Source organism: Corapipo altera, unplaced genomic scaffold (genome assembly GCF_003945725.1).
Source record: "Corapipo altera isolate COAL_440 unplaced genomic scaffold, ASM394572v1 45, whole genome shotgun sequence".
Taxonomy (NCBI): domain Eukaryota; kingdom Metazoa; phylum Chordata; class Aves; order Passeriformes; family Pipridae; genus Corapipo; species Corapipo altera.
Genome location: NW_020884877.1, coordinates 5242008 through 5269902, shown reverse-complemented (window position 1 = coordinate 5269902; position 27895 = coordinate 5242008). Strand labels below are relative to the sequence as shown.

General features: G+C 40.0%; 1 protein-coding gene across 4 annotated transcripts in view; it reads right to left on the bottom strand.

Annotated features, from left to right (window-relative positions):
- SLC39A10 (solute carrier family 39 member 10) overlaps nucleotides 1-12711 on the bottom strand; it is a 48824-nt gene extending 36113 nt beyond the window's left edge. For 2 of the 4 annotated variants that reach the window (XM_027636590.1, XM_027636591.1), the window contains exon 1: nucleotides 3137-3155. In XM_027636590.1, coding sequence (XP_027492391.1) covers nucleotides 3137-3145 — 9 coding nt within the window. In that variant the 5' untranslated portion in view covers nucleotides 3146-3155. Of the gene's footprint in view, nucleotides 1-3136; nucleotides 3156-3526; nucleotides 3721-12691 lie in introns of those variants that run through there. The other 2 variants (XM_027636593.1, XM_027636592.1) reach the window with 2 other exon arrangements.
- Nucleotides 12712-27895: the final 15184 nt, after the last annotated feature.

Genomic DNA, 27895 nt, shown 5'->3' with positions numbered 1-27895 from the left:
GTTCTCATTTAAGATAACTTCAGTAGCCCACCTGCACAGATGAATACTTTTCCTATGATGAAATTGTTTTAAATAATTGCTCTCGAAATTAAGTTGGACTCCCACGGAAAAAATAGGAAGTTATACTGATTTTCTTCTTATTAGGAAAACAGAAATTGCTTCCCAAAAGGCATAAATTCTCAGTATTCACAGAACTTGCCCTGCACCTAAAGCTCAAGCCTGTGAAAAGCATACCTGCCAAGCTTTCCTTCTCTGAAACTTCTACTGACGTTTTTCAATGTGTTACAAAAAAGTCAAGATGCATTCATTTGACAATTCTGAAACCATGCCATAAAATAACACACTATGAAACAGCAAACGTTCTGACAGTTCACAGTCACTGTGAAGAAGATGGAATGAGGTTTTCTCGTTCTGGTATCATTTTCACTGGTGACACACGCAGTTACATCTGTCCGTCCTGATACTGTGCAACAGCTTGTACAGATGCCATGATCTTTTCACTGAGTTTTGCCACAGTGAAGGACTGAATTGCAACTTAACAGAAAAACTTTCATGGAGTTTATCTTTTAATTAGCTTAAGTAATTTTAACTCAGTAACTCCACCTGATGAGAAAACATAAATGTTTCAAAACCCAGACTGATTTACCTTATCACCGATTAAGTGCCCATATAATAAAATAAACTTCCACTTCTATAAGAACTGTGACAGGAACAACAGTCTTTAAAATAGGTATGATCGTGATCAAACGACATTAAAACTGGACAGCCAAGGTAAAAAAGTCCAAACATACTTCCTTTGGGACTATATACACCCAGGCTTGAAGTTCATTTGAACTGGGCACTAGTTAAAAGGTCTCTTCATACTTGAATCAGCCACTGCTTTGCAAAAAATGTATTATGAATAGAAATAGCTAAATTACAGTTGCTTGACTTACTTAGTGAAGACCACAAAGGACACCTATACCAAGCTGGATGCATTAATTTTTTCATGTGCATACATTTATGTTGCTTGTGCAAGTCAAACTACATGAAAAGTATCTTACCAAGGTGTGCTCCTGAAACATTCAAAAGGCCCAAGTACCACAGGCACTCAGTATTCTCCTGCTGACTTTTCACATGTAACACTAGAAGGTGGATATTGTCACATGACATAAATCTTAGTTTGAGATCACCAATGATAAAGTATTTCTAAGCACTGTAGTAGACAATGGTCAGCACCACAATCTGTGCTTTTTCACATAAACTTTCTGGAACATGCCTGAATCACCCTGATGATCCAATTTCATTAGATTGTTTCTTGCAATGGGAAAAACAAGTTGTAAGACAAAGCCTGTGAGCACATTTGCACTGCTTTAAACCACAAGTTTGCTGCAATTGTACATTTTATGATTGACTGGATACATGTTGCAAATTTAGTACCCGGTTTTTATTTAAGCCAAATAAAGACCTACACAAGTATGAACTAACTAAAACAAACCTCATTGTTTCGGAGAACTTTCCTTGTGAAGCCAGAATATCTTCTCATGTTGCCTATTCCAGATAGACAATTGTATATGATCCTCTAGGTCCATCCTCTGTGGACACTAAGACACATCCCCATATGGAACTGCCACTATTAATCTCATCAAACATACATGATTAATATATATGATTAATTCACAGTCTACAGATATATAGGCACACATACAGGCCCTAATCTCCTTCAGAAATAGAATGCATGGCTGCATACCTTTTTTCTCAAAAGTTTAAGTTGAAAGGAGTTTAAAACAGAAGTGCTGCAGGAGAGCATCACCAATTCTATTCTAACCATTATTATAGAACAGAAATTTAGCTAGTAAAGTCTATTGAGACACTGGTCAGTGTTCTTGGAAACCACAGATCTTTTTCACGTTATTTTCTTACATTATCAGACCAGAGTATTAGCCTAAATAGTAACCATTAAAAAGTCAAATTCTTGGAGTTGAGTAGCATTAGTCCACACCAAATACCTATTTCCCCCATGCAGTTAAAGAAGGTATCTTCTAAAGTAAATAATTCTGTTAAAATCAAATTTTAAAAACCAAATGTGACACGCGTTTTGCAAAGAAATAGGTTTCTTTTTTTATGTCACTGTATCAGTTAGTACTACCCAAAGGTATACAAGAACATACCAGTTGGAACACACCAGGTATTACGTTCGTTAACTAGCTGAAAATTGCTTCTGCTTGTTTGTAAACTAACCAGGCCTTCCAGTGTGCATTTCTCAGGCTTGAGGTTATCACAAGTTCCCTCAGTGTTTCAAGATCCTATCTTAATAAAAAAACCCTCATTACGATTGCTACTTACAGACATACAGTGTTTAGTGTTAGAAACCAGAGTTATTTCTAACTCTGGCAACTCTTCCTCAGAGGCAAGAGTTTAAGAGCTAGCAGGCATGAGACCTTTCTATAGAGGGCCCCAAAAACGACAAAGATAAGTGAAGATTTTGAAGAGTGATTTTTATTCCAAAGTTGCAACGTTAGGTGTATGTTTCCAAAGGATGCAGCTGTAATGGTCGAGAAGAGGAAATCAATTATTTTCGCCCATCATTTTAGTGCCCAGTTACAGCCAGCGACAAAAGCCTCCTGACGCTACATCTCTCACCCTCAAGGTATGCGCAGGTTACAGCCCGAGTGCTTTTCCCCCAGTTGTTAACGCGAACTCGGAACTCCGAGCCCAGCAAGGTTTACTCGCGTGGCTCGTTCATCATCCACAACCACTCTATTGCCCCCAAATATTGCCAAGTACTACGAGTGTGCTCCGCGGGTCCCGCAGGGCAGCTCCCTCCCCGCACAGCCCGCGATTCCCCGCGGCCCCTGAGCCAGGCGGGAAGGGAGGGCCGGCATCTTCCACCCTCCCGGGGCCTCCACGTGGCCGCGCCGGGAGCGCTCGGCGGGGCCGGGACGCTCCCGAGCCGCACTCCCGGCAGGAAGGGAGCGGGCGCGAAGCGGGAGAGCGGGCTCTAAGGAGCTCCGTGCGGCGGGGCCGGGCCTCCCGCGGCGCCCGCCGACCCCTGCCGACCCCCTTTCTCTCTCCGCCCGAAAAGCGAGGGCAGCCGCAGCCCCGCCGCCGCGTCCCGGGCCCCCCAGTTCCGGGCGCGGGGGCGGGGAGGATTTACCTGCCGCATGGTCGCCGCACGAGCAGGAGCAAGAAAGGGGGCGGGGGGGAACGCCAGGGCCGCGGCGGCGCCTCGTGCTCCGCCGCCTGGGGGGAGAGCCCGGGCGCGGCCCCCCTGCCCGCCGCCCCCCTCACCCCGCCGGCCCCCCGCGCCCACCCGGGCCCCGCCGCCACGTGACGAGGCGGCCGCGCCGCCGTGTCGCCCCTCACGCCGCTCCGCATCGCGGGGAAGGTGGTGTCCGCTACTGCCGATCGACCCCCGTGCTGCCTCCTCGCCCGCGCCCGCGGCCCCCCCCCCCAGCCCAGGCCGGCCCGGGCCAGCCGCCACCCGCTCCGCGGAGCCGGGCGGCTGTGGGGGAGGGCATGTAAACAAATGGGGTTTTATAGCTACCTCACTCGAGTGCCGTGTGCATCTCCCTCTCCGCTCGGTACCAAACCGCCGCGGCGCCTCCTCCTCCTCCTCCCGCCGCTCCGCCGCCGCTATTCACAGACCCGCGTACGCTCGCCCTGCCCGCGCGGCCCCGCGGCCCGAGGCGGAGCCATTTCCTACCCCTGCTCCAGCGCTACGAAAGTGGCGTAGCGCCCCTGCCCTGCCCGCCCCTCGCTGCGGCGGCGGGCGGCGAACGCCGAGCGATGGCCGCGGGCCGGGACGGCCCCGGGCACAGCCCTGCGGGCCCCGGGGAGCGGGGCCGCCACCGGGCCCCGCCGGAGGGAGGGCGGGCCGGGCCTCGGGGGGTGCCGGGCCTGCGGGCCGGGCCTGGGCCGCCGCCTCTGCAGCCGCCTGGGGAGAGGGTCCGTCAGCAAGAGCGGGGCATTCCGTACCGAGGTACCTTCCGAGGGCGAGAATCGCATCACCCCCCGTTTATTTAACTGCAGAAAATCCTGCCAGGCTTTCTCATGAAATGAAAACCTGATAAGGCGATAAACGTGTCCACGTTCCGAGGTGGAGCCCCTCGTCACGACGCACTTCATTCCTATGGAACAGCTACAGAGCTAAAAAAAACAACCCCCCCAAACACCCCTCTGCCCCCCAGCCTTATACAAATCACCGCCCCTCACTAGATCCAACACCTCACTAGATCAGGGGACATTTTGGTTTATAACGTGAGACCTACAATATAGTGGGAGTCTTTCACAACAAATCATATTTTAAAATAGAGCAGTGTGTTTTGCAATGGTTATTTATAAGAAGCATGTGAAAAGGCTGAGGCGCGGTTCTAGGAACGTTTCAAGTAAGTTTTAAGCTGTTTCATTTTTCTCTCGAGAAATTTGCATACGATTTTTGCCACATTTTCTCCCAAAAATAACTGGTGTTTCCATGATGGGCTTCAATGTAGAGGTAAACCAACCTCTCCCTATTTGTTAAGAAGGCACATATTTTTTCTCTTATGTTCCTGAATTGAACTAACCTAATTATTTCCAAAACTGTCCTCTTGTTAAACCGGATGATTCACACCAGTACTACCTTAAGTCAGGCCTGGCAGATCTACGATACAATCCTATCCAATCATATCCTACTCCTGTCTTAAATCCAAACCGTACCCCGTGGTTGTCCATTTCTATATTCAAGTCTCCACCGACTTTTTCTCTCTTTAGTATTTATTTTGAGGGGAAAAAACACTTATATTCCCTCCTTCATTTTTTCCCATATGTCCTATTGAATCCATGACTAGGTTTCAAACACTACTAGTCCAAAGTCAGCAGCTTATATCAAGTTTTAGGGACTAATAAAGTGATTATGATTACCAAACTGTTGCACTAGATCATTTGTATGTTGATTTGAATGATTTCTTCCTCCAAGCAGGTCCTTTATCTCTTAGAATGTCTCTTGGTACAGCAAATAAAATACAGATCTGATTCTGACACTGGTCATTAGATATCTACCACAATATCCACTGTTGATCACTAGGCATGACTAATTTGTATTGCCATTCAGTCTAGAAATAAATCCATTGAGTGCAAAATAGAATTAAAATACAAACTTTTGTATCTTTCCCCTTCTGAGTATATTGAGTGAATTGTACTCAGTAATAAAATAGAGCACATTGGGGTTTGTTAGCTTTTCTGTGTAGAATTCCAGTAATGTAAAACCTCATTAAAAGAAAAAGAAATTAAGAACTCTAGTAAAAACACTGCAATGGATGAATAGAAATTACTATGTTTAATACAGAAAGGTCATTTAAAATTTAGGGTTTGCTTGGTTTTGTACTAGTTTTACTGTGTTTCCTTACCCCAGTAAAGGGTAAGGAAGCTGTTCTGAAGGCAGCTTTGCCTTGTTGTGGATGTACTGATGCTACACAGATACTTTCCAGAGACTGACCCAACCAAAGTGTACCAATAAACAAATCTCTGTGTTAGTGGGTTCCAGCTGTTAAACATTCTTAACTTGTATCTGTTAATTTTTAAGCCAGAAGGGACCATTAAGAGGCCTTCCAGCACTCTGATACTGGTCATTAGATATCTGAGTATCCTTCCCTGCTAACAAATGAAAGTCTAATTTGTAGTTTGAGTTAGGTTATAACCTTCCCAGTTAGTCAGCTCATGGCTTTCTGCTGATACATTGAAAAGCCTGTTTGTATCTAGAGTATTTTCCCAATAGTTGTACATTGTATCTTTCATTTATGTTTCTTCTCAGTAGTTTTAACCAGATGTTTTGGTACAAGAGCTGCCTGCACATCAATATTTGAAGAAAAGAAGGTATGATTTTCTATAACACAGGTTCAAAAACCCAACCCAAAAACTATTAGATCAGCCATTACTATGAAAAGCATGCAGCTGAGAAGTGTGCTTCCCTGTAAAGCCCGTGGAGCAACTTTCTGTGCTGCAGGGAAGCCAGCACTGCAAGAGTGCTGAGAGCTTGAGAGTATACAAATGTATGCAACAAATCCAGACTGCCTTTTCAGGCTTCAAAAAGAATGATATATTACCATACTTTTAGAACAGAACTGTCTTTTTTTCCCCTCTCCTCTCACAGCTCACTTCCTTGCTGAGTAACACTGCATGCTCGTATGTTGGGCTGCAGGCAGGGAATTATTTTATGTGTGTATGTATAATACAGAAGGACTTTGGATATAATGCTGCAAAAGCAGATTGTATCTTCTAGCAGGGCTTGTCTCATGATGGGGTCCTGTCTAGCAGCACACCTCCAGCTCCAGTACAATGCTGTGACCTGTTTCCAGTGCCCTGAGGTCCTGATGCATTTGGACAGCAGGCCCAGCTGAAGTCAGCTGGCTGTGTCAGCACAGCAGATGAGAAAGTAAGAGACAGGGTATGGTGCCAAGATTTAGCTGTGAGATGCAGGCTTAAAGAGGGTGAGATTAGAGAGAATTTGTGAGATCTCCCACACTAATTTCCTGTCCTCCCTTGTAACAATCCAACTGCATGTGAGGGATAAAAGGTTAACATATATATATGTATACAGAAAAGTACTTTGTTTAGACAAACTATTAACTCCCCATTAAAAACAAAAAACAAAAAACCACCAACCAACCAACCAGAACCCAAAGCTATAGAATTAGTAATTCTGCACGCAGGTTTAGTTCTTATATCCTGATACTGCCTCTGACTGTAAACAGAAGTGAAAGTCTTGTGAGTATTCCTTGGAGGTCAGGAACGATAATACTGAAAAATATTTTAATTGGGAGAAATTAATTTAGAAAGCTAGTGGTTGAAGTTGTACACAAACCTTCTGTTATTTAAGTAGGAGAAAAATGTCACTACTTGTTGACAAAATAAAGTTTTTACCCCTCTGCCAAATTCAGCTTTTTTTGGTTGAAGAACCCAACTTAATTTTCTTACTTTTGAAATATTGATATCTTATGAAAAAGCCAAGATAATGGCTTGAAACATTAACTTCCTTCTTTATTTTAAACCATCTATCCAAGATTTAATCAGAATTTGAGGCAGTGGGAACGCCAACATAGCTGGGTTTGTGGCACGTTACATTGTATATTTTTTTCCTGTTCTTTAAAACATTTTTTCTAGCTTCTGTGCCTGCCTTTCAGGAATTCTGAGAGCCTGAAACAAAGTCAGACACGCCATTTCTTGTGTGACAATGACCAACAAGTATTAATCAGTTTGCTGAAGAATTAACCTTGGCAGAATTAACCTTGAGGTAGAGAACAGCTAACAGGACATAGCTAGTGTCAATGCACACTTGCCAAGCCAGAAGGATTTTACGAAATTCCTTAGGAGTGAAAGAGCTTTACTGCAGAAAGCTTTGCTCAGAAGTGCACTAACAAGAGCTGCTGAAGTGAAATATCAGGGAATCACATGCATTTCTTTCCTTATTACATAATTTCCTAATCTGTATCTCAAATATAACCTGTTGACCTGAAGCTATCTCTTCTGCTCTGAATTTGCTGATGTACTTACTCTGTAACCATCTGTGTGGTCAGTTGTGTTTTACAGATTTGCTTCTATTTTCGCTGTTTGGCACTCTGAAACATGCTCATTCCCAGGCTGTATAAGAGGGCTGAGATTGGGTGCTGAAGCAGCAGAGACTTTGCTTATGGCAAGGACATAAGTGAAGGTGTTTAAGCATCAGGGTGCACTTAAACAAGCAGGTGGTGATTCTGTGATTAACGCTTGTGCTTGGAAATAGGCAATGATGTTCTCTGGGGGATTTCACTGCCTCAGGACTGCTTGGATTTTTTGCAATGAATTTAATGCCCAAGTTTATATAACTCCAAGGCTGTGTATAAATATGGTACTTTTAGTAGAGATTATATATGATTTTTTCCTGCCAAACCGGGTGCTCTTGTTTAAGCCTTTGCTTGGCAGATTTCTTTATTTAGCTTTAATTGGTTTCAAATGTGTGAATTCCAATGATAATTCAAAGTAGATCTGGTCAGTTTTGCATGAACTAGTAAGTTACTTTACTCATAAGATGGGACAAAAAGGGAAATAAATCCATCTAACTTTTTTCTTTTTAAAACTATTGTTATCCTTCTCATTACAACAACATCTAGATACCCCTCTGTTTGGATAGTATATAAACATGTATGAGCATATGTGTAGGTTTTGAAGCAAAAATGTCAATGATATTGTCTGCATACTTTTAACTATGGTACTTGTGTAAATACAGGAAGTTACTTTAGACAGAAACCCATGATTTTTTTTTTTAACATGACAAAACAAGATACAGCTTTTAAAGATCTTTGTTTCAGAAGTTTTTGAGTCGGCCTCTTTGAAGGGAAGGGCTAGGCTTTTTGTTTTGTTTTTAAACATGGGCTGATATTTTTGGTGAAAAAATATAAAACCTTTGTCATTGGCTCAAGACTTAAAGTTACATAAACATCAAAGGACATAAACAAAAGGGTGTGATGCTGCAGCAGCAACTGAAGTCTTTGGTAAACACAGAGGTGTTCCTGCAATATGGAAAAAAGCCAATATGACTCATAGACCTTTGGTTGATTTTGCAAAGCTGGCAAACGCTAGTATAGCTTATCCACAGGAAAACTCTTGCTGGCAAATTTTGCTTTGTTAAATTAATATTCCTTTGATTTGTTGTTATTTGTTTTAAACATAACTTTCTAGTCCTACTCTCTAAAGCAGTCACAAGCCCTTTCATTGGATCTGAGACAGACAGGATTTGCTGGTCACAGGACTGGGATAAAATTCTAAGTGGAAGATATTAGAAAGCAAGGACAGTGTGCCACAGCCTTCTTCCTCTCTTGCAAGCTCAGGTTCATTTCTTTTTCTTCCTGCCTGTTGAAATCACCTGTTTGCATCTTTTCTCTACGCACTGGTTGTAGAAAGATATCACCTTCATACTAAAGGATGTGATGGGAGGTAAAGGCCAGTCAGCTGCTTCCTTCAGCACATGACTGGGCTGAGATTGCTGACCACAAAGAGCTTATGGTCATAGCCACACCAGAGCTCTGTATCAATAAATATGGATATTATCTGCTGGAGCCAGGCAGGGTTCAAAACATCAAACAAAGCTGTGCTAGCTGGCTGGGTGGGGTAGAAATTCCTCTTAAGGCTTTCAGTTATAAAAGTAAACTGGATTGATTCCAAAACTGACCCACCTGACCAAAGAGGAAATATTGACTTTAATGTAATCTCTTAACATGCTGAGGAATTTGTTTTACACCCTCTTCTCAAACAGAATGGAAAAATTTAATGAGACTTGTCCCTGACATTATTTGAAAGAATCAATGAGCAGCTCAAAATAAGAAAACAAAGGTCAGTATCTTTTTTGTTTGTCAGTCCCTGCCAATTTTTAACCACTAGGTTGATGAATTGGCCTTTTTTATATATGACCTAAACTTAGCTGAGTAATAGAAGGATAACTCTTCTAAAGCTGGATTTTAGCAGGCAGCTGGAGTGAATTTCCCCATTTTGCCTCCGTTACACATAGAAGTGGATATGACAAATTTTAAACTTCTGCAATTCCTCTGTTATCAGCAGGAAGAATCAGGAAGGCAAAACATCCTTAAGCTACTGGCTATCTTGGGAGGGATTACTCATCTATGAAATTTCAGCAGTGAAAGGGAAGCCAATATGAGCTTGAGTGAATGGACAAGGATGTTGTACAGCCTCATCCCTTCTTCATCAAAGATCCAAAACCTCAAAGAGATTCCTATGGAGAAGACATGTGACAAGAACATGCACTGGCAGGGAAGACAAAGGTATTGTTTGCAGAAATAAAGCAAATTATAAAATGGGTGTTTTGTTTACTTTCTGAAAATCAGCTGTACGAGTAGCAAAACCTAAAATCAACAGACAGGCTCTTAAAATTGTCAATGACTGGCCCACAGTTTGGGAAAGAGTTAACTTACGCTCAGCTGTGTTTATCCATCCATGCCTGTTAATTCATAAATGGGAATTGGAGGGAGCAGTAGAATACTGACCTTCAGACACCATAAAAAGTACATGACCTCAGCTTTAAAATGCTGGCATGCACTGAAGTTGAGTAAATTCTCCCCATAATTTACATGTTTTTAATTTTTACACCTGTATTTAGTGATTTGTACAGAAAATAAAAAAGGACACTCCAGCAATGTCAATGATACTAGGAAACACCCCAATTTCCAAATCTTTAACTACACTTATTTACAGTACTACAAGGTACTGCAGTTTATTTTCCCTGTTGCTGCCCCAAAATGCTTTGCACAGTTGGATGGTAATTAAGTTTTAATGACACAAGTAGGAATGCTAATTTAAATAGAAAGAGCTATGAAGAAGAGAGTAAACTTTGACTGATACCCAAAAAAGATGAATCACAGGGACACCTAAATGGGGTCTAAATGACAAGAAATGTAAAAATCAGGGGTGAATATCAGTGAAATTACATGGAGAGATAGGCCACGTGGATGTTACACAGCTAGAAACTGGGAAGGGAGCAGACAAATGGGGAAGCCTGTTTCATGGCTGTTTTTCATCTGCATGACTTAGCAACCTCATTTGATACCTCTTGCTGTAAAACAGTGATAACTCCTCTGAGAGCAACTCATAGCAGCAGAAAAATAGACTAATACAGTGATGAATAAATCCCATTATTGTTAGAAAAGGAAGAGAAATTTCAAAGCATTTTCTCAAGCATGGAACGAAAGACACTGCTTGTGACAGAGGGGATGTGGTCACACATCTTTGCTGACAGATCAGGTGATGTTATTTGTGATGTATTAGAGCACTGAGAGGGCTCTGAGAGAACTCGAGGGGAGTAATGCCAATAAACAAGCAGATGGAAAATAAAGCCATTTCTGCTATGGTTGGGTTGGACTAACTTTGCTGACATGTACTGACATCCAGTCTGTCCATCCATGGATATGTCATCCAAGAAAATTGACTGATAAACTCAGGGAAAGAAAACCAATCTGAGACAAACTTAATGCCAGTTTTGTCAACACTGAAATTGAAAAGGAAAAAAAAAAGTTAAATTTGAAAATGTTTGATTTCATGCATGGTGTTTATGTCTTTCCACTCCTTTCAGATAACCTTCCCTTCTTGTATCTCTTATCTCTCCATAAAGACAACTAAAAAATTCATTCCCATACACACAAAGGGTAAACTCAGATGAGCTTCTGCTGTAGTGCTAATGAAATTATTGTGGACTTCTCCCAGAAAAACATGAGTTTGAGTTCATACCTTTTCCTGGTAAAGCAAAGCATTCCAAGAATATTTAAAATAAACTGTTGAACAGTAAATGCTGTTCATTCTTTATAACAGGTTTACATTATTGAATGTATACCAAAATGCACCACAGGCATGCAGTGATCTAATTCAAGGCTGAAAATTAATGGAAAAAACCCAAATACTGCTGCCTTGTGGACAGATGGGGGCAAAATTAAAGGTCTTGGGAGTGAACTGATATTTATTTTTTCATTTAATCATGGTGCCATCTTGCAACAAATATGTCTGCTCACGTAACTGCTTCCAGCATGTAGCTTACTCTAAACATGTGGAAAGTGCAACTTCTAAAGAGTTTTTCTCTCCTGCTGAGGTTTCTTAGTTATTTCTCAGAAGAAAAAAAATTACCCATAAGGTACTTCACCCTGTACACATATGAAAGTGAGTGGGTAGTTATTCTCACTGAAAGCAGTATCCAAGTAGCATTTGGCTGTCAGACCACTTAAGTAATTACCAAACCCAGTACCTTAAAATAGTTAATAAAATCATAGCCTCACTTTGAACAGTATATACTTCAGAGAATAACCTTCTCTGTTTTTTGCAGGTAGTTTAGTAGAAGTCAATGTAGCTGGGTAGACACTAATTTCATTTACATTTTCAGAATTACTTTTCTATTAATTATTAAATATATGAGAGAAATCCATTGGATTAATTGCAAGCACAATCTGAAGTTTGAAAGCCTATAATTGTCAAATTTCCAGTTTACTAAAATTCTGAGAATAAGTCTCTGAAGCACAACATAATATCCTTTGGTAAATCAATATGCCAAATGAAAAGAAGGAAATAGTACACAGAAGCTTCAAGACATTGCTTCTTACAGATAAACAGAAGCTAAAACTAAAGTCAATACTTACTAATGATTTGCAAGGAAGCTTGAAATAAGAATATTTTAGGTAAGCCAGTTACTTTAAAAGAGACTGCTTGGGGCTCTCCAGCTCACATATACCTGGGTTGGGCTGGCTCATTGCCAAATTCCCACGTGAAGCAGAGGCCAGATTCTAAGAAATTCTCAGCCCCAAACCCGCTCACAGAGTTTTACTTAAGTTGTCTCAAATGACCAGGAAGTACTTAGTTTGGACAGCATGATTCTGGGATAATATTATTTATATTACAGGATGTGTAAAATTCATAACATAAGAATGATAAGAATTCATTGCTGTTATTCCAAGGGGGCTTTGCTTTTAAGGTAATCTACTCTTCTTACCCTGAAAGAAGTATACAAATTTTAGCCCCATTATCTCAGAAGGTATTAAGATTATCACAGTTATCACTAATTAGACAAAAGTAGACTTGGTTATGCAGCTTCTAAAATCAGTGAATCAGAAAATGAACTGCCAGCCCTAATGTACCTGAAAGTGCTGCAGGCACCCACTTCTTGAGAGCAGCATGCACACATTATAGATCAGATCAGGCCACTTACAGGATGTTGAGTGCCAACTTCATCATTCAGGACAGCTCTGGATCCCTTTCCCCACCCACAACGTGGGGCGGGCCAGTTCTAGTTCCAGCTCCATCTGAGGAACCATTCCGACGTCTTGAAGGAAAGGGAAAGGGAACTCCAGGGGTTTCTTCAGGGGTCTCTTCTGGCCCTGAGCGTGGAGGGGAGAGGTGCTCTCCCCTCCCCCCACCCCACCCCGCACGTGGCCCCATGGCCGGCAGGGAGACAGGACACCGGGCGTGGAGAGGAGGCAAGAGAGCGTTTATTGTTGGGGATGTTATATTTATAGGGTTTAGGAGGATTCACAGAGTAACCAATTAGAAGTCTCAAGGGGCTTACAAGAACACCCAATCACAGGAAGGGGTTAACAAGGACGGATAAGAAACACCTCAGGACACCTTCCCAGGACATTCCTGAGATAACACTACCCTGGGGGGTGTTGGGAAGAAGAAGCATGTGTTTGCAAAGAGACCACCAAAAGCCATTTTAAGACGTGTTTAAACAACAGTTTTCCCATATAATGCAGGTTTAGTGCCACAGACAGCAGTGACTGATTCTTGTCATTTCTCTCTTTCTCCTCTTCCTCATTTACAAAAGGGAGAGACTGCATGGCCTTTAGTCACTTCCCTAAACAGGAAGACTTGCTATCTATGCAGTTTCTTTTTTAAACTACTGTATTTTTAAGGAACTGTTTGAACGGGGTTTTTTATTTATTATTGTATTGAAATTGAACCTTGATCTGGTAAAAACAATATTAGGGTAGTGCTCTAGTTCTAAAACCAGAGCCGCTGTTTTCACAGGAGGACACCTCAAATTGCTGCACAGAACTTTTGACTGCTGAGCACTGAGAGGTATGCAGCATACAAGCCCCAGTTACCAGTGAACAGCCAAGCAGCAGTAGACAATTTTTCAGAGGTTACTGCTGATGGTTTTAATTGTAATCCAAAACATAACCCAGAGGAAAGTGATTTTTGCAGGGTAGAGTGAGGTGGATCAATATTACTGCAACTCTTTCCATTTTTTTTCCAATGCCACTTTTGTTGTACTGTGAAACAGCACAGCAACTGCATTCATTTGAAAAGTCAATGGTCTCCTGACAGCAAAAGACAGAGTTAGTCTTCATTCTTATATAACCTGATCAGCAATTGTACAGAAACCTGAGTGAGGAGGAAATAATAAGACATCAAGAATGTGAGGCAGATGGAATTTACCCCGAACATCTCTGCCTGTTCCTTGCACCCATAACAGTTCTGTCTTCCTTACATATCCCACAGCTCTCTGTCTTGTTATGGCTCATGTTCAGCTCTTTGGCTCTTTTCAGAGCTGATTCAGTCTTCATAAGGCAATAGTTTATATTTTCACGAATCTGCAAAAGCAACCCACCTTCTTTTTCCAAATATGAGTTAAATTTACAGTGTCACCTGGGCAGAGGCCCCAGAGAGACAGGTGTTCTGGTTTCCAGGTGTAGAAAACCAGGCCAACAATTCTGTTTCTTCTGGGGACAACATTTCCATGTGCTTTTTTGACAGCGCTCAACAGGGCATAATCTACAGGCCAGTCAGTCTTGCCTCAGTGCCTGGCAAGATCATGGAGCAGATTCTCCTGAAAACTATGCTAAAGCATATGGAAAATAAGGAGGTGAGTGATGACAGTCAACATGGCTTACTAAAGAGCAAATCATGCCTAAAAAATCTGGTGGTCTTCTACAATGAGGTTACAGTGCTGTCCCTTGTGTCCCTCGTGACATCCTTGTCTCTAAACTGGAGAGACACGGATTTGACGCATGGATCACTTGGTGGATAATGAACAGGTAGATGGTTTCACTCAGAGTCAACAGCTCCATGTTCAAGTGGAGACCAGTGACAGATGGTGTTCCTCAGGGGTGGGTGTTGGGATGGGCTCTGTTTAACATCCTGATGACAGGCACGGTGGGATCGGGGGCACTCACAGCAAATTTGCTGACAGCACCGAGCTGTGTGGTGCAAGTGACACATTGGAGGGGAGGGATGGAATCCAGAGGGACCTGGATGGGCTTGAGAGGTGGGTCCATGTGAAGTTCATGAGGTTCAACAGGGCCAAGTGCAAAGCTGGTTGAAGGTTTTTTTGAAGGACAGGAAACATAGTACTTAAATTAGTACTTAAACTGGCAGTTCCTCTGTGGCAGCACTTCCCAAGGTGGGATTGTAGCGGAATGACAAGTACAGAGAAATGAATAAGAAAAATCTGGTGCTGATAAGGGCTCAAATGTAAAACTTACGCTGACTATTTCTCTTCGCTGCCCAGTTACTCTTCTCACTGCAGGCCCTTGAAGTCTCCAGCCACTGACTGCCATTACATAGCATCTCTCTCAGCCAGCCATGCCCTGGTGATACAGAGGCTATATGATACATATGCATTCTGTTCCTGAGGAATAATTTTCCCAGCATTAGGTTTTAAACCAGTTATCCTTCAATACTAGGCAGGAGGAGATAGCTTGAGAGCACTTTCCTATTTGACATTTGCATAGTGAACTTACAGTGAAGCTTTCACAGCATCACTGAGGTTAATGCCCTAATGAAAACAGCTTCTCCTCAATGGACTTTGTTTGCTTTAGCCTGACCTTATTTTTCAGGGGATTAAAATTTAGCAATAATATTTTTATGGTCCTGAACTCTCTTCTGTTTTTGGAAAAAAAGTGCATTGTTAATATGAGTTCAGGAAGGAGGCAGAAAATGTTTTCCTTTAGTTTCACTTCGTTGTGTTCTAGGAGGAGCAAAACCAGACACCAGAAATCTCCCACAAAAAAAAAAAGTGACAGCTAGAGCTTTTTTAGAGAACTTATTTCAACACTGATCCTTAAAAAAATATATAAAAAGTGATGTACAGCATTTTGAAATATCTATAGCTAAACTACTTTGTTGAGATGTTTGAAGCTAAGCTTTAATACAATTTAGTCTTAAGTACAGCAAAGCATTCACAAACCACAAGGAAAGAATTGTTACTGAAATGCTTAAAAAACAAGCAAGCCATATGTGATGGACACAATTTTCATTTTTACCTATACACAAAGCCTATACATTATCTTTGGCAGAAGGACACTCACCCTCTGACAAATCTGTAAGCCATCGGAAAAATTGACACTGGTGTTCAGTAGGGAACAGGGAGTCCTGTGGAGACAATGGGATGTAAGACTTTCCACCCTCCGCCCCCCATTGTGCTTGTGGCTGGTAGAGTTCCAAGAGAAGATGGAAAAAAGTTTTCTAAAGGTTTCTATTACCCTGAAACAGTAATTTCCAGTAGTCACCTTGTGAACCTAAAAGAAGTCCACTTGGTTTAATTTCTTTCCGGAAAATGATGATAAAACAAGTTTATAAAGGAACACAGTACTTACCCTTTATCAGGCTCTAATTCAAGAGTTTAAAGCATTTTCCTGGCTTTACACAGGCAAGTATTTACCTCACTCAGTTGCTTAGTAGCTCCTTTCAAATCAATAGGAATGTAAATGTGCTACCAGTTAGGCATGTGCTTTAGGATCCTGCTGAATCATGTCCTTTGCATGTCAAAGTCATTACTGAAAAATGTGGTTGTGACCATACACCAAATTAGGACAAGAACATCTGTTATGGAAGGTAGAACATCAATCTGGTGTGTGTGTGTGTGTGAATGGCAGGATAGGGGTGGGGGAGGATAATGAATGTTTTCAGCTCTGAGACTACCAAGCATTTAGATCTTTTCCAGATTCTGACTTTTCTAGAAAGTTCTAGATGCTAGAAGCCAGGTATTTTAAAAGACACTTTATTTCTTTAGGTACACTGTGTACACATTAAAAAAAACCCACAAAACAACAAAAAACCCAAAAAAAAAAACCCCCACCTTAATTTCTGCCAGGCACGTGACACCATAACAACCACCATAACAACATAACAAATCTGCTTTTTTAAAGTAATACTTCATACACACTGAATTCAGTATGAACCAAGATGACAGTGTTTCTCTATTCAATAGTAACATTTAGGCCCCTCTAGTAGGCAGAGAAATATATTCCCAAATATTACGTGTCTGTATAAGAAATGTAGTATACCAAACAACTGATACAAAATCCGCTAAAATCAATATACTCACTTCAAAAAATTCTGGAATAAACTTCAAAGTTAGTTTTGTTTCTCAAGGTTCAGTTTCACTAGGGATTTTTTGATAACAAGGAAAGAGAAAAACGTGAAAGATAAACCCAACATCTGTAATGAAGCATCTATACTGCTCAACTATCATTAAGAGCCATGGCTTGCTTTCTTTCCCATAGAGATCTTTGCACATGAACAAAGGTTCCCTTCCCTCTTACTCCATTCAAGAAAATTGTTTTAGCTTTTAGTTTCTTTGAGCTATCACAGAAAATTTCTGAATTTATTTTATTGCAAGCAGTGAGGCATGTGATTGCTTTCAACTGCCAGAAGTTGCTGCAAAAAAGTATGCAGCACAGCTATTCAAGAAATTATGTACTGTCTGCTTCTTTGCCTTCTTTTGCTCATGTTCATATGATATATTCATAGATATGTCATATGTCCACACATAAATATATTTTTTTTCGCAGATATGGCCAAATCTAAAAATGGGTAATGCAGAGATGGAATCAGTGTAAGTGGTCTTGCAGAAGAATGAAGCAAGCATCCTGTAATTAAGGAAATAAAATATGTATTAGGTCAGAGGTGGAAGTTTGCTAGATTAAGGCGGCACAGTGGGAATAAAAACTAGCTGTGCCCTGAGGATGGTTTTCTAGCTGAAGCCTGGAAAGACACGTTTAGAGAGCAGTTAGTTCATCCAAACCTAATTAGGTACACAGCACTCAGCTTGTTAACAGACTTTGTCTCTGATGATTGACACTTCTCATATGATCAGGGGTTTTTTATTAGAAGTTTGGGATTTTACCAGATAGATTATTGATCAATAAACTGAAAATAAATGATAGCCTCATAATTTATCTGGCATAAATCTGGGAAATACATGCATTACACTTTTTATTGTCAAGCATAAATTACCAGGTTCTTTCCAGAGTGTGAGATCTGTTGTGTAAGTAACTGGTTTGTTTTAGGATTCCTCACATTAACTAAAATTAATGATGATATTTTCTTCTATTTCCTTATTCAGAACATTTATTCATACAATCAACTCTAAGCTTAGAGTTTTTTCAGTGATTTTTAAAACACAGAATGAAACACAAGAAAAACCCTTCCAGGCAGTAAAGCTGTGTTTTTAATCCCAGCAGTGATCTGTCTTTCTCTGTTAAAGATAAGATGATGCTGGATGTATTTTTAGACAGCTTAATTGCACTATCTGCATGAGGTTTCTCCTTGCAATATCTGGAGTAGGTAGTAGTGCTTCACTGCAGAGAGCTGACACCTCATCTGTGCAGAGGCAAGGTGCTTTCTTTTGTATGAGAAAGGACAGTTTAAGGTTAAGCCAATAATTATGCCAGAGCTGTATGCATTGAGTAGCATTAGGTGCACAGTAAGAGGAGATGGACAGGGAATACCTGCAATGTCCTTCATCTGAGGACTCAGTCAGAGATTTTCCCCTCTCGAGCTATAATTTTCATCTTATATTATTCCTTCTTACTACTGAAGGCTTTTACTCAGGTGCAGATTTATTGGAGGTGGTGTGTGAAAGTGGGCTAATTTAACTCTCCCGTTAGTCCTGCTTCTTACTGTTTTCCTCCAGAGCTAGCAACCAGTGATAAGAACTTGGAGAAGGATATGGGAATGCATACCAATAGAGATAACAGTGAACAAATTGTTGAGGAGGTGGTAAGCATCCTTTATTCAGATGGATATATGATTCTTCTTGGCCAAGACAAGACAGATAGTCTTAAAAAGCCATGAGTTTTTGGAATTCTGCTAATCTAATTGCTCTTTTGAGCCTCATTTGTTTATGCTAAGGGTAAACATTTGAAAGTTATAATAAAAGAAAGGCACAAAGTGAACAACTACTGCTCTTAACCAGATGCACTGCCTTGCCCTCAGTTCTCTCCTGAGAAGACTGAAGGGTAACAGTCTACTAGCTGCTCCGTATCTGAATTGGATCTATGTTCTTTCTGATTGGAGATACTGCTCTATAGAAAGACTTGGTGGGGGCAGGAGGTGTGAGTGGGTGTATGTTAACTACAAACCTCTATTTCAGGATACATTTCAGATATATTTGAAGACTGGACAGTGGGAATCCTTAATTTGAAAAATACAGTTAAGATGTACATAATGGGTCTGCTTCATAAAGGCTTTGAAAATGTAGTTCAAGATTGTCTCAGAGTAATTAAAGTCTAAGGGTAAGAATCAGTTTCAGACAAAATTAAAGAGGTGGAAAACGCACATAATTATATGTTCGCTGCTTTAATAGAAGGAAAAAAAGGTTTGACCTGAAATGGAAAATGAAAACTAATCTGGAACATACAAGTGCCACTTGAGTCAGGTGCCTGAAGGAATTGGCAGTGTCAAAAAGATTTCTGCTCCCACCTTCCCCTTTGCAAAGGTGGATTCCCAATGTGTTGAAATAGTATTTTAGGGAAAATTCGAAAGGCATTACTGAATGCCTGAAAGGAAGTGTCTGAGAACATTAAAATAGCTCATTTGACATGTTTAACCAATTTTTGAAGTGACACAGGTTATGAGAGATCCTTTTTCAGCTTCAGCAATTTTCTTACTTTATAGTAATGTCCCTGAAGCTCTTGGAAAGCAGTTCTAACTATTTGTCATTCGTAAGTCCCTCTTCCCACCATTCAGATTAAGATTCCACATCCTAATTTCTCCCACTGTTATATCTCTGGAAAAAAGTCCAAGAATTGCTTTGGCAAGCTCTCTAGCAGTCCTACTATTCAAGTATGACACACATGGACATCCCTGGGAACATCTAGTGGCGTGAGATGGTCCAGTCAATGATACCTTTATGCTTTCCAGGAGTCTTCAGGTCCTAGATAGAATCTTGTTGGAGAGAATGAGCAGCTTTGGTCCCATTCTCAGTGAAAGACTTCAGAGCTCCTTCTCACCTGTGTTTATTGCAGATGCAATAGCATGAGGGTTTTCACCCATAACTGGCTTTTGTCTGGAAATCTGTGGCATCCATTGAGCAGGCATCCTACCTCAGCTTACATGCAGGAAGACTGATGTTCCCTATATGTGTCACATTTACTGTGTGACATTGCAAAGGGTGCCCTTGCATTACCATCCTCACAGACATCCTGTACTGACAGACAGTAACCCTGAAGTGTGACAGTTTCTGTACAGGCCAGTTCTCCCCAGGCAAAAAGAGGAAGATACAGTGATTCCAGTCTTCCTCTTAGAGCAGCTTTGGGCAGACAGGCCCTTCAAACTGCATAAAATCTTAGGGATATTTTTCTAGAGCTCTTTTTCAATGGTGTCTAGAGGATCTTGTTCTGGACAATGAACAGTCACTTGGCATTTGAATTTAAAATTAACTGTGTTATAAATTATGACATTAAAAAAAATAAAAAGAAACAGCACACTGTCATTTCTGATGCTACTGCAACCCTATGCAGAGGCAGGAAAAGTTGACTTAAAACCAGTGATGAGAAAGGAGGGGTAAAACCTAGAAGCCATTTAATATATCTAGTATTCAGAAAATTTACTATATTTGACTTTTAGTAGTTTTCCTCTATGGACCTAAAAGCACACTTAGTGTTTCAGTTGGACACACTTAATTAGCAGCATCATTTCCACTGGTTTGAGGAGCAAGACTTGTAAATGAATACAGATAATTAAAATACATTAGCGAGAATTAAGACAAGCATTGCAATGCTTAGGCTTGGAGGTTGAAATGAGAAGCACAAAAAAACCGCAGTAAGTTACAAACCAGGAGAGATGCACAACTGGAAACACAAAACAGGATTTTTAACAGTCAGTTTCACCCTGGCTCTTTGACAGTAAATGCTAATTTGCTTTAGAAGGGAGGAGTACAACCCATGCCTTTACTTTCAAATGATTTAGTGGCCAGCATTACTTTAACACAGTTGCACCTGCAATGAGATATTAATGTTTAAATGGAAGCTTAATAGAATGAGTTAGAGAGTATAATAATGGGAATACACAAAATGATGGGGGAGAAGAGGATAATCAGAAATATTAAAAAAAAAAACCTCAACCCAACCAACCAATCAAAAAAATTCCCAAACAACACCACCACCACCACTCACCAAACAAACCAAAAAGCCCACCAAAAATACCAAAACCAAAATATGTCTCTTGGACCAAGTAAGAGTTCATAAAAGCAATGGATATTCTGGAATAAACATGAGGGTGTAAATTCGATGAATAGGAATAGATTTTAAAAATGCAAATATGAGGTGAAATGAAAAAGGGAACTGACAGACAGCAAAAGTGATTAGTGAAAAAGTCATGGGGATGTTTTGTTGCCTGAACAAGTGCAATGACCTTTAAAGAACAAGTTTGATAGAGTGAAAGGTTAAGCAGTACTTCAAACCTTAAGAAGAAATTTGAACTGGCAAGACACTCTTTCCAATTTATCAGGATTGATTTTGAGCTAGTACAGTTCCAGTTCAAGAAAAGAAAAAAACCCTAAAACCTTCTTTGATTATGATTTTGCTTCTGAATTCCCTGAAGGTTACCAAACACATAACTTCCAAAGAGGGGATTGTTGATTAATTGGCATATTTGGTATTGTAGGTAGTATTACTTGAACATTAGTTACTAGTTTTGATTAGGAGCCTGAATATTCATCATATAGAAGTAAATACATAAAAACATTTACACAGGTACAGTTTATGCAAGGTGATTACAATTTTGAAAGCCTCTATATTAACTAGGACTAGACTCTCAAGAGAAACACGTGGTGAATGTTTCCATGCTTAAGTCCATGTACCCTGTCTGTAAAATACACCTCATGTTCCTATACCCTGTGGCATATATACCACTCATAGCAGCTGACACACAGAGCAGAAGCTGCCAAAGCTCAGTAATATTACTCATTGCACAGACCCCACTATCTTAATGTGCCAAGGAGCTTTTTGGCTGTCACTGCCAATCCTAATCTAACCCATTCACCTTAATGGAGGTACACATGGTTATTCTTTGGATATCTTAGAATGATATTGGAGTGAAATGGGAGGGCACATTATGAAAATAGTCCAGCATCCCAGTTTATAGTTTACCATGCCTGTAAAGGGTGGCACACCTTGATATTAGTTACATGTCTTTAAGTAATTAAAATCCAGGTTATTTAAGAACAAGTAGCAATATTGTTCATGCAAAATAGATAACTGAATTGCATACAAACCATTTACAGACAGAAGACAGAATTGAGAAGGAGCCTACAAAATCTACTTATTTCAAAAACAAGACTTTCTTCTATTTCCCCTTTATCCAGCCAATATGCTGTTACACAGATGTTCAGAGATTTGCTCCTTCTGCACAGCTTGTATCCTGAAGGATCCAGAGAGCCTGGTTTTGGGAATCCTTATTTTAAGGTTAAGATTCAGAGCTTTCTCCTCACTCCACGCAGCTAAGAAGGATTTCATAGTATTTGTTCAGTCTCAAATAACTTCAGAATTCCTCCCTCCTTGCCACTGAACACTCCTTTACACTTTCAAAATGTTCATCTCCTTTAGGCCTATCCAGGAGCAATCATCACCTGCCTAGACAGTAAACAGATTATGCTAATAGTGCTCCAGAACTCTAAATAAAGTTTTAACCTGTTGTGATGTAAAACACCTTTTCAAGCAATTCAAGACCGAGGCTGATGTTTTTTTCCCACAGCTTGTCACACAACCTGATGTTTCATGTGTGTATGCAACCTGCCAGTCTGATTTAATTGCATAACTCAGTTTATCTGGAGTTTATGCAAGATCAGACCTTATCTGAAATCAAACCCTGCACCATTTCGTAAAAATGGGTTTGGGAAGACTATCTTTTCTGCTCCCTCAAGTCTTTCCCTCCAAAAATTGTTTTTGGGTGATACTATGATCTTGCCACCCCTAGAGGTGGCAGCTCTAACTCTTGCTTGTCTTTAGCTACTGATAAGCCATCACTGGTAAATTAAATTTTTAATTATATAACACATTTCTTAATCTAAAAGAAGTAAACACTTTTATGCACACTATATAACATTCCTTGCATGATCAAAATGTAACAAATTTACAATAATCCTTTTTCTTTGGTGAATCCATTTTGGACAACTATGTTATATTCTACTCTACCACTTTCACAAGCTATTAATCTGTTTAATGTCTAAAACAACTCTAAAGAACTGTTCAAAAGGAAAGTGTTGTAATTTAGTTGTTCCTTTTTGAGCTGCTCCTGAGCATATACCATTAACATCTATACATGAACGATGGGAAAATAGTTATGCTGTGTCATTAAAGACTGGTGCTGAACACACTAACAGCATGTTTCTGTCATTCATTACTGCTCAACACACCTGACACAGCTACATTCTTCTCTTATTCCATACATGTCTATTCTTTTTATTTCCTCATCATCCAGCAGGTCTTTACTGATGAAGCTTCCTATTTACAAAGTAAATGATACATGCTGCTAGCCAGCCACATGCTATTTATCAAGCTGCTGAGTGCATTTAGTGTGCAATAGACTTTCCTACCACCTGATAAAGCTCCGTTTAGAGCTTTAACACCCAACTCCCTCCTATGTGAAGAAGTTGCAAAACTTACACTACTTTTGAATTAATACGAGAAATGGTCTAATATATCATTATTACATCTCATAGCATGTTTCCCACTTGTGAACCAATTTCCTGGAAGAATATTTTATACCCACAACAAATTTTAATCTGGAAGTATGAACCTATATTTCCAGGTTAATTGCTTCTGTTCACAAGCTGAATAAATACTTTTCTCTTTTCTCTCCCTAATGTTTCACAAGCAGTCCTTGGGATAGGACAAGCTGTGACTCCTGGTTTAATAAAGTAACCAAATTTCATCCTTGCTTTTACACCTACATCCTTAGAGTTAAGGAGATTGGAGCAAACTCAAATACTTGTTCTGCATCTGCAACTTTCTTAAGAATTCTGTAGAAGTTTATTATATTTCACCATTTCATTGTCTGGTAACATACTATCTGCTCAGCAAGGAGACCAGAAAGAACTTAAATATCCCATTATACTTACTATCCTGGAGATGACTGGACACTGTCTTCACAGGGAGAGAAAAGAGACTAGAGATTTACTCTAAGTGTAAAGCATTCCCTAAGCCTGTCACCCACAGCAGTGTGACAGAAGACTGCTAGGGCAATATTTTAACGAGAAGGAGGTTTAAAACACATGGAGGATGTTTACGTGACACTGCTACCAGGAACTGACCATAAAACACGGCACTTTTGGGAAAAAGTTTGTCATGAAAACTACGTAAAATTCCCACCTCTCCGAGTGCCCGTAGTGGCTTAGTGGATTCCCTTGAGATGATTTGCAAACAAAAGGCACCAAAGCGAGCAAAGGATATGGTTATGTAATTGTGAAATCATTTCTGCACTACAGAAATAAGATTATGGTAGTAGTAAATGATTTTCTCCCCCCCCCCCCGTTAGACAATAGAAGATCAACTATCAAAAAATGAAGAGACATAACTTGTTTCCTGTTGCTTTTACGTCAGTTTAGACAGGAACTAATTACAGGTAGTTTGTTCAGACATGATACTAATATTCTTTGTGTTTCTGCTGGAAAAACCGCACATTTAACTAAATAGAATTAGTATGATGAACCTAGTTATCAGCTGTACATATCTAAGATATCAAATATCTGTCTGTCTTAATAAGTTGCTACAGCATTGCAAGCTAAGTTCAGACATATGTTTTTCTGTGTTAAATATGCACATTATTCAAACCAGGGCAACTGATAGATCAGGTAGATTAGAATTATTTGTACGGGTAACTGAAACAAATTAAACTGTCTCCATTACAAAACCATATTTAAATGTTAAATATTTGTTAAACTGGGATAGTTACCTACTTACTTGGATAAAATGCTACAAATCTCATGCAACTGTTTGTGAAGGCTTATTACATTTCTACTGGGCAGAGATTACACATCAGCATTTAATGTGATGCTAAGACCTAATTTAGATGATCAAGTTTACCTTTCATTTTTGCACTAATGCATTCTCTGTATAATATAACATTTTTCCATGAACATCTTATGTTATTACAAGAAATTATGTATGGTAAGATTTTTAAATTATGTGAAAAAACAATGTGAACATACCTTCATAGAGAATATTTTAGTACTCTGAGAAGTGAAAAGTCATTATGAATACATAGCATTTAGCAGGACTGCTCAAAGATTTTCTGTCAAGTAGAGTTCTAGGACAGAAAACAAAAAGTAACTCACTAGAAATTCATCTTTAAATATGAACTGCCTTCTAGAGGCTGGTCTCTTATTACTGAGGAAGGCTGGTAGAGCTCAGGCTTGTAAACTCCTGAGTTTTCTATCCAAATAATTTTCAAAGTTCTTAGAAAAGAGTCATATTTCTTACATGAAAACAAACAAACAAAAATAAAACAAAACCAAAAACCCAAACAAACCATAGGTTTTCTGACTTCTAGGTCCCTCAAGTTTGGAAAGGGAAAGGGAACATTCTGAGTACAAATACTCTGTCAAACTCACAGGACTTCAAACACAATCTAACTGCAAAAATTGACTGGTTAAACTAAGAAATAGTTAAGGGATTATTAAGATAATTTGAGTATCTGCTATAAATGAAAAATAATTTTATTTTTAGGTGATGCAATAACCAGAAATAATAAAACTCCTAAATGCAGGAGACTGTAATTTATATACAAATCCTGAGTTAACGAGTGACATGCATTTAATGCAGATGGATGTAAAAGAATGAGATAGGACCAGTGAATAGATAGTTGCTGATAAGAAAGAAACAGGTGTGAGTGCAGGAGAAGTAAAAATAGACACATCTTTTGTTCAAGATACACCTGAAATGGCCAAAGTGATCTGGGAGAACATCACTATTTAATGAGGGTGGATTATAGCAAAGAAATGTCCAAGTTGCCTCTTACATAGTAAACATCAGCAGAGGTTTGATTTTATCCTTTTTTAGATGTCCCTTAATACAACCCTTTTTCTGAATTATAACACAAACCAGATTTGAGATATAAATATATTTCAAAATGCTGAGGAAGAAAAGCAGGAACTGTACAAGGAATCCTTTACAGCAAAATCAAAGCTGTTGCTTAAGGCCTGAATTTTGAAGACACACAATACTTAACTTTTGCTGTAATCACAGTAATTTCAGTGCCTCAACTTGCTTCTGCTGAATCTTCCTCTTCCTTGCTGTCATTATGTTGCCCTTATAACTCATCTTGCATTTACCAGCTCACAGGAGTTCTGCACAAGCTGTTTAATGAAAACCCACACAAAAGTACAGTCCTGGAGGTCATTTCTTAGCTGTCTGGAGGATTGTCAGAGAATCTCCAGTTTCTGCACACACTCACAAAATATGAAGTAGCAAGAGAATTAATTTGTTTTCAAGAAGGTGAGATTTGGAACATTTAGGATTTGACACATAACACGTCACTGAAAGGATAAGAACTCCACACCCTGAAACAGAGCTATCCATTAAGGAAGTTAACAAACTGTCGTAATCATTTCAGCTTTGCTTAGGAAGCAAGGGGAGTGATGGCTAGGACTGCCACAGGACATCCTTTTTCAGAGAATAGAGTGTTATCTGTTTTGTAGAATGCATTTAAAAACCCTAAGGGTCTTTGGTGATCAATAAAGACCAAATAGCCTATTAGATTTTGTACATTAAGTAGGTAGGCATAGGCTAAGCAAAATGGGAGAGCTAGCAGCAGGCAGCATCATTAAACTTAGCCTGTGCCATTATTAAACCAATGCCTGTGCCTGCTTTAGAGATTTCAACTAATGGCTTAAGGTGTCTTTTCTTGGAATTGAGATCAAAGCTGTGATTATATATGGTCATTAACAATTTAATGTCTTTTGCAGAAGAAAAAAAAAAAAAAGAGGGGGCGTGTTGCTGTTTGTGATGTTCATCCTGCCAAAATCCCATTTGGGCTGTTAAACACTCCCTATCCAGTGCAATCTGGTTTTGTTACCGCCTGTTTTATTGGAAAGAACATCATGCTGCAGGGTATGCATTTGATAGTTAATATACTTATTATCAAGTGCAGCTTTTGCAATACCACTGTGTTTCACTAGATAACCTGGTGTTGAAGGATCACAAAATTAGAGTTCCCTGCTTTTTCATGTGGACGCCCACCAGCAGAAGAACTGAGGTTCAGTAAGAACCCAAGCTGTTAGAACAGTCTCTCAGCAAGGTGACTTACAATGAGCCACACCAATCACCTAAATAAGGAACACAGTGGCCTTAACTTACTCACAAAATGTGATTAAAATCTGGACTATTTTCTGAGGGCAAAGTCATCTCCACAGAGCCTATACCTGGAGCTGCTTCACTCAGCAGCATTACATATGAATTTGGCTAATTAGCACTGAAGGAAGGTAACTGAGTAATTCATTGTAGATAGTGGAGTCAAAGCAGAGTTCTTATGCCCAGCAGCAGCACCACACTGAAATGTGGGGCTTAGCAGATTCTCAAGGATAGGAGGATGCCATACCCACCTCCTCTCATCCAGCAGCTCTTTGGCTTGAGCTGATTGACAGTCAGTAGTTGTCCCTGTTATAGTTAATTTTTTGACAAAGAAGGCTGCCAGCATGAAAGGTTATTGACGGTTTGGAGGAAATGGGTTTTCTGAATTGTGTAGGTGTTACTGCCAATATATTTGCGACCCTTTCCAGATCAGACATGTGTTTCCCCACAGTAATATAAAGCCCATTTCACTCCTTTCACTCCTATTCGTAAAACAGCAACGTGAACATCAAAAGTCCATGCTAACAGTATTTGGAGCTTAGGCTCTTGTGAGCAAGGAAACAGCTCGCATAAAATGTGGAAATGTTTGTTTTCCTGTTTGGTATTCCCCTCAGGCATTACAGCCATTTACCTGCTTTACTAATGAGCAGCTAACGGGTAATGGCAGGTAACAACCATTTGGTAACCAAGGATGCATCTTTTTGCTTTACTCAGAACTCTGAGGGCATCCAGTTCCAAGTGAGTCTGGAAGTCAACAGGAACCCAAGAGCTGAGCTTAGCCTCCCTTTTGGCAAGAAAAAGTACCACCTGGTGAGCTACTTTGAAAGTAATCTGATTTG